The following is a 12668-nucleotide window of genomic DNA, read 5'->3' as shown; positions in this document are numbered from 1 at the left end:
CACAATATTGACGCAACACGTTTTATGCAAGACACCGAAAATATGGATAAGGATAGCTATATTTCTGTTGAATATACGCAATTGATAAGTCTGTTTGTACAATACAACAGTATAATATGCTCGCATGTGGAATCTTCCTGATACATATCGAGTCGATAAAGTCACATATGTATTATGTGATGTACACTTGTGTTCGCACCCGAGTTAGCATATAAGTAACCGTTTGTATGACCAGTCTCAAGGATTTTCGCAATGCAAGAAAAATAAATATGCCGGAACATTTCCATTTGGCGTTCAATTTATCTTCAAACTCGTTCAACAACGTTTGACGCATTTAAATTATCGCGCTCACATATTCACTTTAGTGACATCGATAATTAACAGTTACATTTCATAAATGCTAAATGTGTTTAATACTACATAATTAATCATTCGTCAAAAGTTAAATTAAGTTTTTTTTTAAGGAAAATACACGATGATTTATATATATCGTTATGGAAAGTTTTATATATCACGAATCTTTCATGTGCAAGACATTTATAATCGGTTGTAGTAAAGTTGTATCTTATTACCAGTGATGATAAAGAACAATGTTACCTATAATTTATCTTTAATATTGCAGAAATGATTGTTTCCGAAGAAATTAAGAATCATTTATGTATAGCTGTTTGTATTTTATATATGTAATTGTTTTACTATCGTATAAAAATTACGAGGACGTGGATATTTTATTTATTGCATCTCGAATTTATATTTTTTATTATGTGCTAAAAAACGTATAAGATTTTTTTCTTAATATACTTATAAATTTAATATATAGCAAATTATTTGATATTGCGAAGTGGCGTTATCGCATTACCAACGTACATTAATAGAATCACTTGTTTAAACATACGATGTGTATATTGTTTTTGCAAAAACTTGCTTGCTATTATAATGACGACATTCGTGCTAAGTTGCGTATAGTCAAACAGTCAATATACGTGGCAATTAATGTATTCGCGAGTAAAAGAAAAAAAAACAAATGATTAGAATCGTATCGATAATCAGCGTATAAGGAGTGATCATTATTATACGTTATCATTCAACCAATATTCATCGGTGTAGTGATTATATTAAATTATCGTAAATTAAATTATCGCTTTTTTCAGGTCCCTTCGTATCCGCCCTCGCCAATCGATATGGGTTTAGACTGGTAGCGATATTAGGAAGCGTAATAAGTTGCGCTGCCTTCGTTCTCGCATACTTCAGTACTTCCATTGAATTCCTTTACATTTCTTATGGAGCCATCGGTAAGTTCTTTTTCTCTGTGTCTCGGATATTTCATATTGCTGAAGTAGTAGGCGTCTTCGCCGAGTTTTTCTGTCAAGTTCTCTTGCATATTATACGATATTTTATTACTTTATCCAATCTTGCAGGAAATCCTGCAGAAAGTCTGACCACATTTATTGATATATAAATGTTAATACTGATTCGGAAGTACCGTTATTTTAGAGAACTTTCAAGAAATAATTATGAAATAATTATAAAATATATTATAATTAATTTAAGGAATATGCTATCAACAAGCTTAAATATCCAAGATTTTCTGATAAATTAATTCAAATGTTTTCGAACGTAGATAAATATTGAATTTATGCATAAGTTTTGTTTTAAGATAAGACTTTTTTCAAAAACCAGGTGGCATCGGAGCAGGTCTAATATACGTACCAGCCGTGATAACTACTGGTTTTTATTTTGAAAAATGGCGAGCCTTAGCCACAGGTATCGCAGTATGTGGCTCTGGTATCGGAGCATTTTTGCTCGCACCACTTTCGAATGTACTTATGCAAACTTTTGGCTGGAGAGGAGCTTTCCTGTGTCAGGCAGGTAAATATACTAATTTAAAAAAATTAATTAATCATACATTTAAAAATGGACTTTTAAATCGCGAATTAGAAGAAATATAATATAATTTAAGTTAAAACTTCATTTTTATTACTGTAACAATACATAACGGATTTTAATTAAGATCGTACAATAAAATTCATCAAAATTATGAATTTTAATACCAGATTTTAATTAAAATTTTTAAAATTGATATATGTATATTTTTAGAAAGAATATACCTTTGCTTTGCTAAATGTTATATTGTAAATTATTGCTTCGATTATGGATGGTTCAGTTTTCTCCCGTAGAAAAATTAAATGTATAGATCCATTGTGCTGTCCGCCGGGAAAATAAAGGCGCGCTATCATCTTTACATTATGTAAATAGCAATAAAAAAACTTTGCTTTTTTCCCTATACTTTTTCTTAATTAAACTTTCAATTAAATTTGCTCGTTATTATCTTATCAGTTTTCTCATCAATGAGAAATAGTAACGCGACTTCTTTTACTTTCTTAATATTGTGAAACGTCACGTGCGTTTAGCTAGATAACAAAGATTTGCATGACTAACATATGATGATTAAGTGTGCATATCGCTTACCTCAAGAGAGAAATAGGACCGTTTGAGATAAGTTAATGTCTAAAAAAGTATCGTTTAATTGAATAATCGGTTATAAAACCATAAGAAACTACTTTCGCACAATTTTATCGGCTCATAATCTATGACATTTGCATGTAATCAACTGTCGAATGTATTTATATTAATAAATTTGATAGCTATTTACATGCAAACATCATAATTAATTTCGGAAGTCTAAGTAGCATTAAATATAGATATTAAAAAAATATATAAGAATGTTATTTATAATACTCATGATAACTTTTCAATTTCCCAATCAATAAATAATGTTTTTTAGATGATTTAATAGTTATTTTTATAGTTATTTTTCATTAATTATACATTGAACAATATATTTATTAAAAGTTTATTAAAAATTTATTTTGTTATTTATTAATTATTTATTTGTAATGTTTTAGTAAATATGAAAAAAGTGAAACAATTATTTTTTCTAATCTTACATAAAGATTAATCTACAATGTGCTCTTTACTTTCTGTTTGTTGCATTTTAACTTTTAAATATTATCTTTTTGCCTGTTCACGCATTATTTTATCGTGCTTCTTATCGTCACGTGTCACTTATCTCTTTCAGAGTTCGTTAACTTTTATCTTGCTAATTTCTATAAAACAGTGTTTAAACAGGTAAAAAGACAATAGGTTAAAAGCAAAAAATAGAAAGCAAAGAGTACAGAAAACAGACATAGTACAGATTTTTATATGTTTTGCACATATATAATTATACATTTAGAAAATTTGAGATTTGTAATATTTTTAAACATAATAAAATTAAATTTATATTAATATTTAGCAGTAAACTGAATTTAGATACATTCAACGTTTTGAGATGCCTTATTAATCGACGTCTTGTTTACGCGGTTTTCAGGTATGCTATTACATTGTGCCGTATTCGGCGCGATGTTCCGTCCTTTGAAACCAACGAGGATTAAGGTAAAGAAAACCCCGGAAAACGCTGCGCTTGAGGTGAAAGCAACGTTGATGGAAAAGGGAGTGTCAATGACTTCGTTACACTGTGTACAGCCGAATAGAAGAACAAGTGTCTTCGGCACGAATAATAATACGGAATATCCAACGGCGGCGGAACTTCTCAGTAGCAGCCCTAACATAGTAAAGTAATAAAGAAAGATCTTATTTACACAGATATTTGACAATCGTTTCTCTTAACGCGTCAGCTTTCTCAACGGAATGTCCTAATTTCTGTTCAGCGCATCCAAGTCCCTGCACTCGTTGCACAAGGTGGAGACTCAGACCTTGGAGAGAAAAATGAGCTCCTCGGAGAAACGATTGTCCGTGCCGATATATCCTGCCGATGGACCCGATTTAGACGTTATGACTAACGACGAGAAGATCGCCGAGGAGAACAATCTGCTCGGCGGCGATTTGGAGCGATTAAATGGGAAAGTTCCGACGGTAAGATCAACATACATACGGACGGAAAATTGAAACAAACAGAACTTCAAGTTGAGACGGATCTTCCATCATCGGGTTTTTGCGCGAAAATTTTAAAAGGAATAAAGAACAAAAGAATAAAAATGTTAAGATTTCTAGTGACGTATATTATAAGAAAAATTATCAAGTACTCATTATTTAGGACGATAGAGTGATTTTAATTAATACAAGGTAAAATTATCTGCGCATAACTATAATTGATCGATCAATTGCAGTAATAAAGTTGCAAAAATGTTTGAATAATTGTGTCGAATAATCGAACTTGATCGATAATCGGGGAGCTCTTTGTTAGTTTAAAATTTTCGCAAGTTTTATCTTTCACTTTTATTTTTTAAACTAAAATATTTCTAAAATATTATATATATGAATGAAGAAAAATACATGTTTACTTTTGCCAAGAAACGAAATTTAGTATTTCCGAAACTACGAGTGCCAATTCTATGACCTGAAAAATCCTTGCGAATCAATTATTTTTGTAAACATCTCCACTTTAGAATCTGCGAAAAAATGTCTAATATATAATGTTAAGTGAAAAACGATAGAAAATATATTTTTCTGGAGTAACTCTGGAGATGTAAAAACTGTTTTCTGTTTGTAGATCCGTCGACATACGATTAGCGGTAGACGTCTCCGAACGGATTCGGAATGCAGCCAAAAGTCTTTTCGAATGGGCAAACGTAATTCAAAGGATCCGCAGAGACCGTTCTATAGAGATGACATCTTTTATGGCGGCTCTTTGAATAGACTTCCTCATTATAGATCTCAAGTTAGTTTTATCGAGAATATATTCCGGTAATGTACTTTTGTTAAATTTTCCATAAAATGTATTTAACAAACATGTTTAGTAATATATAAAAAAAAATTTATAATGCATTCTTGTGCAGAGAATATAAAATCATAGCATTTCAAATGGTTAACTGATTTTCTTTTTTTAATTATTTAATAATTAACCGATTGAATTTTTTTAGTTGTATTTTTACGAAAACATCAAATAGCAAATTACGCTAAGCTAACGTTGCTAAATTTCTGAGAAGAAATGTTTACTTATCAAAAACGACTTTTTAGCAATCGTCGGTCGGTTATCACATGTCAGTGACGCGATTGCCAACGGCAAAGGATGTGGCGGAGGAAGAAAGCGGAAGTTTCTACCTGTGTCCGGAAAGCGTGCGACGAATTCTGGCCACAATGCTGGATTTGAGCCTTCTAAAAAGTCCGTCCTTTTTAATATTAGCGATCTCTGGTGGGCTCACTATGATGGGCTTTTATACGCCCTTCTTGTACGTAGCAGGTAAGAATAATAATTAATATTTATTCTTTCATAATTTTTCTCGTCGTATTTAAAAAAAAAAGCAATTTTTCAAGAGAATTTTTTCAAAATACTACACACCGCCCATAATATTTTTCTAATATAATAGTTACAAATCAAAAAAGTAAAATAATAATTAATAACTTATATAAACAATAAATATATTTAATGCAAGTTTAGTAAAGATAAAAGATTTAGTTACAATTTTATTTATTGCTAGGATTGTTTAATCATAATAAAATTTATTTACTTACTGCGTTATTTTCTATTAATTTTAGATTTATAATAAAGATAAAATGTATATATCCTGTTTATAATTTGTCTATTATATTGTCATAATAATATATTTTTTTCTGCATTGTTTCTTTTATTTTAAGGAAATCCTTTTATCTATCTGTTTTGTAGATCGAGCAATAAAAGCTAACATTGATGCTTCGACGGCAATGTTCCTCGTTTCGGTAATAGGTATCGGTAATACCATCGGTCGTATCGTTTGCGGGTTAGCAAGCAGTTTGCCCGGGGTTAACGCTCTTGTTGTGAACAATATATTTATCAGCGTCGGTGGTTTAGTAACTATATTCTCCGGCCTTTCTCTAAGCGAGGGATATCAATTCTTTTATGCAGCCAGCTTTGGTCTCAGTATATGTAAGCAGCATACGTGACTTTTAAAATTTTCTTTTTACAAATGAAAACAAAAGAATATGATGCATTTCATATATGAAAATCTTATAGATGTATCGTACTATATCTCATTCTATTTATATATTATTGTCATTTGAAATTTATAAGCTAGTTTTAAGCATATTGGTCTGTGAAATACATCATACATTTTTTTTCACAGCTGTCTTCGCTTCCCTAAGATCAATTCTCGTTGTGGATCTATTGGGTTTAGAGAAACTAACAAATGCTTTTGGGCTGCTTCTTCTGTTCCAAGGTGTGGCGGCGACTGTGGGCGCGCCTCTAGCAGGTAATTAGAATGATATTGATCATCGGAATATACGACGTCGCAAAAAGTTTGATCGGAACGTTGATTTGTGATTGCAGACTTTTAACAAGCACCTTTGATTCTAGGAAATGTTTATACCGTTCGTTAGAATTATTCATTATCATACGTAGATCCTATAAATCTTGTGATAAGCATTCATAAATCAGAGAAATTGACCGTTAATTCAACTGAATAATAATATTTATACATGTAAACAGGTGCGTTCATGGATGCGACCGGGAGCTACGACGCCTCGTTCTACTTGTCCGGCAGCCTGATGCTTTTGTCGGCTGTGATCTGTTATCCGTTAAAAAGGATCAACACGTGGGAGAGGCGCGGTGAGAAGAAATCGACCGCGATAGAACTCTCCGCATCTTGATTGAAGACGCAAAATTACGCTTCACTCTTCATATTCCGCGTGCGCGTGCTCGTTCGCGCTACATATGCGTTGTACATATTAATGCATAATAATTTATAGCGAGCACTCGAGCGAAAAACACAATTATACCGCACGCCTTTACGTCGTAAACGGGAGATGATCGATTTCGTGCGTGCAATCGACAGAACGATCGATCCCGTTCGCTCGTACTCAAGACTTAATAATTACTTTAAATAAAATTCGATCATGCGCTTGGAAAACATTCTCATCTTATAGGAGGTATAACGCGAAAAGAAAGAAAATGTGCTTTCCACATGTGATCTTATGATTTGCTTGTCGAAAGTTTAATTGCTTTCTTTGACAGAATATCTATTTTATTATTTAACATTTCTGTTTCTATAACTAAAATTAATTATACATACTAAACAGTCATGGACAATGATGTAAAATTACTAAATTGCAACACTGCAAAAATTTGTTAATAATAAGGATAATAGCAAACATTATTTCAACGCGACAGTGAAAATATCTATTTTTACTTATAATTGTGCAAGATAGAACTAAATTTGCATTAATTATGATACGTATCTTAATTTTAAATTCGATAAACCGACTGCGTCAAATATGAATATTTACCACTGCATACTTTAAAATATAATGATATGTTTCCTTATCTATGTCCCTAAGCTATCCAACCTGGAATTATGAATAAGATATCTGGTTAAGATATTTATGTCTCCAGAATGGCTCGGGAAAGCCAACTCTCATACTAATCAATATTAACTCATAAGAAATTAAATTAGAAACAGATATTATTTTACTATTCTCAAATATATATATTTTTGTAATAATAATAGACAGATAACGGCAAATAATTATAAATTATTATAAGACAAGAATTATCAATTAAATAATTATTATTTCTGTTATTAGAAATTATTGCGGTGCTATAATTAGCTTATCTTAAACAGTAAAGCATTTAAACGTGTGATCCAAATAGCGAAAAATCGTTGTCTCAAACGTTTCGACAACGCAAGATTCGCGAAGTAAATATGATCATCGAATTAATTTAGAAACAATTGTGATCGTAAGAGATTTTTTGAAGAAACCAGAATTAAAAATAATATTGATATTTTATTAAAATAAGATTGCATATTTTATTTCGCGTTGTAGTATGACGTTATGTATATTATATTATGAAACAGAACTGCCACATATATATCATGTAGCATAGAGACTTTTATAAGGTTTTAAAATAAAGCATTTGTATCATTCATATTCCATGAATAGAAGTTGGGCGAATAGAGAGCATGTATATTGCGTTATGTGTACGATATGTTTGTATGCATCGAAAAATATTTGTACTTTTGTTTGCCTAAGCGTATACGTAATCTCACGAAATGCGCATGTCTTCCGATATAATCTTGTTAATTTATAAGACCACTCCACACTTAGTTTTAAAACAGACTAAATCTTTCGCTGTTATAATGTTAGCAATTAATCAAAATCATTTTCTTAAAGCTTGATAACTTATTTTGCGACGACACGAAACTTTCAACATTTCTTTGTACAGACTTTTTCTTCAAATTATTATATTTAAAAAAATCTGCGTTTTCTGTTAGATAATTTCATAAATATTTTTTGCGCTTTTTAAAATTATAACGCGAGATTACAAAAAATTTAGTCAGTTTTAAAGCTAACTGATTTGAATCAGGCGAAATTTAATGTCGTTTTATCCGTTAGGCTAAAGAAAATTGCTCAAAAGTGAAATCCGTTCCCCTAATGTTCCTAGTTATTATTAATATACGTACTATATATACGCATATATATGTTATATAGTATTTTCGTAAAATCATGCAGATTCAGGAGTGAATTGTACAGGACAATTCGATTAATGTCGAGGAAATGATTTCGTTGGCAAAAATATGTACGATAAATCTATTTTAAGTTAAAATACGTTAAAAAATATACTTATCATTTACAATAATTCCGTCAATTCGTTATTTCTTTGTCTCCTCTTACTTCACTTTATCACAAAATACACTAAAAGTTGTGATAAATAAAATTATATTTATTATATTATTGCATATTTATTTATTACAAAATTAAAAAATATGTTTCTTAAAATAAAATTGAAAATTTTCTTAAAATAAAATTCTTAAAATAGCTTTTTTCTTAAAATAAAATTAAAAATTAACTTTCTTAAACAAAATATTGACGAAATTGTTATATCCAGATCACTACAAAAAAATTCAACGTTTGAACATATATGTAAATCTGTATTTAAGCGAAGATCGACTCGATAATAGTATCCTATGTATTTAGTGACAGGCCTTTGCCAATGCATCAAAGTCACGGAGTTCTGTCTCCTGGGAGGACTGTGTGAATCATCGCCGACGCGTGAAATCGTGAATTATCGTGATGTGGCCACACACTAGCCTCGTAATGTGATATTCTCCGAGAACAAACATATTTACCGTGAACAAAATGACGCATTGCGTTGTGCGCCAGATACATGACATGATACAGCAAGATGATACGGAAATGCAATATTGTTTTTCTCGTAACACAATGTGTGCAAAGTATACTGGCGTTCCGTACTATTTACAGTAGAAAATCGAATGCCAAATAAGGCACGTGGCAAAACTACGATGTTTGCTCATAAATGTCGGCCAGTATATTCCTGTCGCAATGTTTCTAGAACAGAGCACGCACGCTGCTGCGCAACACAAAAATAGTGAAAGTTCTAATATCAGAGACTGTTTGTTAGCTTCCGCCTATTTTTGACAAATTGCCTACTTATCCTATATATGGATAACTTCATCTTGCATTTTTAATAAAACATTTTTAATTCCAAAATGCGTAAGTACAATATTTCATATTTTTAATATGGCAATGTGACTCTCTTGCTATTTTTCTCTCACGCTTGCTAAATTTTTTCTTCTTCGATCATCCCCTTTAATAATTTATTGTGTGGTTTCAATAGGTTAGCAGAAAAAAAAAATTTAGATGGATTCTTTCATGTGAACAGCCATAAAAGTGAATTGCCACTCGCAATATCTACGGTCTTGTTTGTCGCTTCCTACTATACGAGGTCGCCGACTGTAACACCTTCGTCAATATCGACGGCGTGTTTCCTCCCTTTTTCTTCGCGCGACAATGTCGAAGTATAAACTATTGCCGTTCGTTTAAGCTGATAGTGCTCTTGTTCTCACTGACCTTCCCATTTTAACTTGCTTCTACTCTTGTTTTCTCGTTGTACGTAAGAGTTTCAATTATGAGCAGTGCTCATTCAATTTTGAAATTTCTTTTTAATGTCTATCAAAAACAATGAACATTTGTTTCTTACTTTCAGTACTCGCATTAAACTGTTATAAAAGATGAGACACAAAAGCTCATGGAATTTTTAATAAATTTTATTATTTTTCGCAATTACAAAAGAATAATAAAAAAAAATTTTATTTCTTTTTTACTTTTATACTCTAATCAATGCTCTTAAAAATAATTGTGAAATGTACATTACATCTGCGCAATAAATACTTGAATGTAAAAGTTTAAAAGCACTGGACCATTATATTTTTATACCTTTGCCAAATATTCTTTTATAATTCAAGTAGGAACGACGTAGGTACTTTAAGTAGGTTTCGCTAAGATGCGAAATATACCGAAAATAAAAGATTATTCCAAGTTAGAACATAAATTATTTCTTTCATTAAGAGAAGCTCACTTTCCATCTCGTGCGTATTCTAAAAGCCGACTTCGACTGCGTAAAGTATCTCCGTGAAATTGCGGCAATATTTCACACTTTTGCTTTTCAATCTAAACAAACTACCCGGGAAGAGAAGAAACTTTGAAAGACGAATTTAGATAGAGTTCTATTCATTTTCTGTGAGTAGTATCACGTAACAAATGACACGAATCTAAAAAAATTTTGCAATTTACTAAATTTTTATATTCTACTTTAATTTTACATTTTCGTATACGCAATTATATAAATATTCAAAGAATTTCCAATCAAAACAACGTTTCAATAAGATATTCATCATAATAGTATTATAATTAATGAAATAAATTCTTTTAAAGTTTTGTAAATATTTAAAAATAGAGTATATATTCCATAAAATACAATAATTTTAAAGTTAATACCGGATGTATAAATCGCGACCATCTGCGAGTTTTACTAGAAGTTTAATTTATGCAAAACTGTCTCTGGAATTTAATGCAACAAGATGGTATTATTTCGTCTGATTACGTGCAATCACACATATGTGAGAAAGCGTTACAAATTTACCTTTATGCTATATACCGGTGTGAGGTTAGCACTCAACTTTATAAAAAACAAAAATGCTTAATACTTATCAATTGTACTTCGTTTGTACCCGTTGGACCACTTTCGTTTTCGTTTGTACCTCAAGGGGTAAAAAGTTAAGGGGATGAAAAAATAGCCAACGGCCAATTAACAGATTTTTAAATTTCCTTTATGCCATTCGAAAGAGCATCGTTTGTACCCGTTTGTATCTATCTTGTTTTCGTTTGTACCTCAAGGGGTGCGGAGATACAGCGCTTTTCAGTTTTTACGTACACTCTTCCTCCGGAAACTTAGCCATTTTAAAAGATATCGAAAAACGTCCAATGACATTTGAAAGAGCGTCGTTTCTATTTTCGTTTGTACCTCAAGAGATTTGGACATAAAAAAAATTAAAAAGCGTAAAACTGAAAGCGCTGTATCCTCGAAGCCTTTCAGGTACACTAGGTTCCACCGATGCCTTAACACATGAACTTGTACGCGTGTCAAGGCATATCGATATAGTAAATTCGGCGTGTTCCGACTCAAGATATTTTTACATTTCATGCCTGTCATCTGACGACTATACTCAATTAAATTATTAACAACAATTTACCTCTTTTTAGTTTTAGTTAAATTTTTCTTACATTAAAGTATATAATCAATTTTTAAGCCGAAATTAAATGTAATTGATTTACTTTAAGAAAATTAATAAATATTGATAATAATATGTTATATTAAATTTTAAAATATATATGTATTTTATATGATTTTTAAATGCAATTTAAATGTTATTTAATTTACCTAATACTCTGTAGATGCTTGAATTTTTTAATCAATAGATTTTTCTATAAATTCAAGATAAAAACATGAAACTATTTTTCAATTTATATGATTCCATTTATATGATAACATAAGGTTTTCAATTCATAAATATGAAATTAGACTTGGACCTTAATAATATTACTCTTAGACATTAATAAAAATATTTTTTACATTTGCTTTCAATGCAAATTTCGATTTTTAAAAAATGAAAATAACTTTTAAACGTTTTTCCTACCGTGATTTTGTTGATTTACTATCTTGAAAAAACTACGTGTGTTGTCTTTGTTCCCAACTTCTACAAAATATATTTTTATCAGATTTTTTCAAAAGGTGCACTACAATGAAAAAAATTAAAATAACATTTTTCTTATTAATTTTCTTCAAAAAATGAGCAGATAAATCGTTTCTACCAGCTCTTTAACGTTTTATTTGTCTATATTCTATATTGTAATGTTTTGCTGATCACAAGTTGAAAGTTAGCGATAACTAAATAACTTTTTAATTTTTATAATTCCACAACATAAGCATTTATTTCATATTTATAAAATAAAAACCTTATGTTATGGAATTATAAAAATTGAAAAAAAATTTAGCTATCATTAACTTTCAACTTGTGATCAGCAAAATATTTCAATATGAATTTTGTAGACAAATAAATCGTTAAAGAGCTGACAAAAATAATTTACCCGCTCATTTTGCGATAAAAATTAACAAAAAATGTTATTATTTTAATTTATTTCATTGTGGCCTACTTTTTGAAAAAAATCTGAAAAAATATTTTTTGTAGGAGTTGGGAACAGAGTTTCACATGTAATTTTGTTAAGGTGGTCCATCAACGAAATCAGGGAGAAAAAAATGTTTAAATGTTATTTTCATTCTTTATAATCGAAATTTGCATCAAAAATAAATGTAAAAAATATTTTTATTAATGTCT

General features: G+C 30.4%; 1 protein-coding gene across 5 annotated transcripts in view; it reads left to right on the top strand.

Annotated features, from left to right (window-relative positions):
* The window catches only part of LOC105203955 (monocarboxylate transporter 3), a 30828-nt gene extending 22217 nt beyond the window's left edge, over positions 1-8611 (top strand). For 3 of the 5 annotated variants that reach the window (XM_011172912.3, XM_011172917.3, XM_039447141.1), the window contains 9 exons: positions 1152-1292; positions 1681-1869; positions 3371-3617; positions 3711-3915; positions 4553-4720; positions 5020-5242; positions 5666-5905; positions 6102-6227; positions 6464-8611. In XM_011172912.3, the coding sequence (XP_011171214.1) occupies positions 1152-1292; positions 1681-1869; positions 3371-3617; positions 3711-3915; positions 4553-4720; positions 5020-5242; positions 5666-5905; positions 6102-6227; positions 6464-6624 (1700 nt within the window). In that variant the 3' untranslated portion in view covers positions 6625-8611. The remainder of the gene's footprint in view (positions 1-1151; positions 1293-1680; positions 1870-3370; positions 3618-3710; positions 3916-4552; positions 4721-5019; positions 5243-5665; positions 5906-6101; positions 6228-6463) is intronic. The other 2 variants (XM_011172914.3, XM_011172915.3) reach the window with 1 other exon arrangement.
* Positions 8612-12668: the final 4057 nt, after the last annotated feature.

This window comes from Solenopsis invicta, chromosome 3, assembly GCF_016802725.1.
Source record: "Solenopsis invicta isolate M01_SB chromosome 3, UNIL_Sinv_3.0, whole genome shotgun sequence".
Classification (NCBI taxonomy): Eukaryota; Metazoa; Arthropoda; class Insecta; order Hymenoptera; family Formicidae; genus Solenopsis; species Solenopsis invicta.
This window is presented reverse-complemented; position numbering and strand designations above follow the sequence as displayed.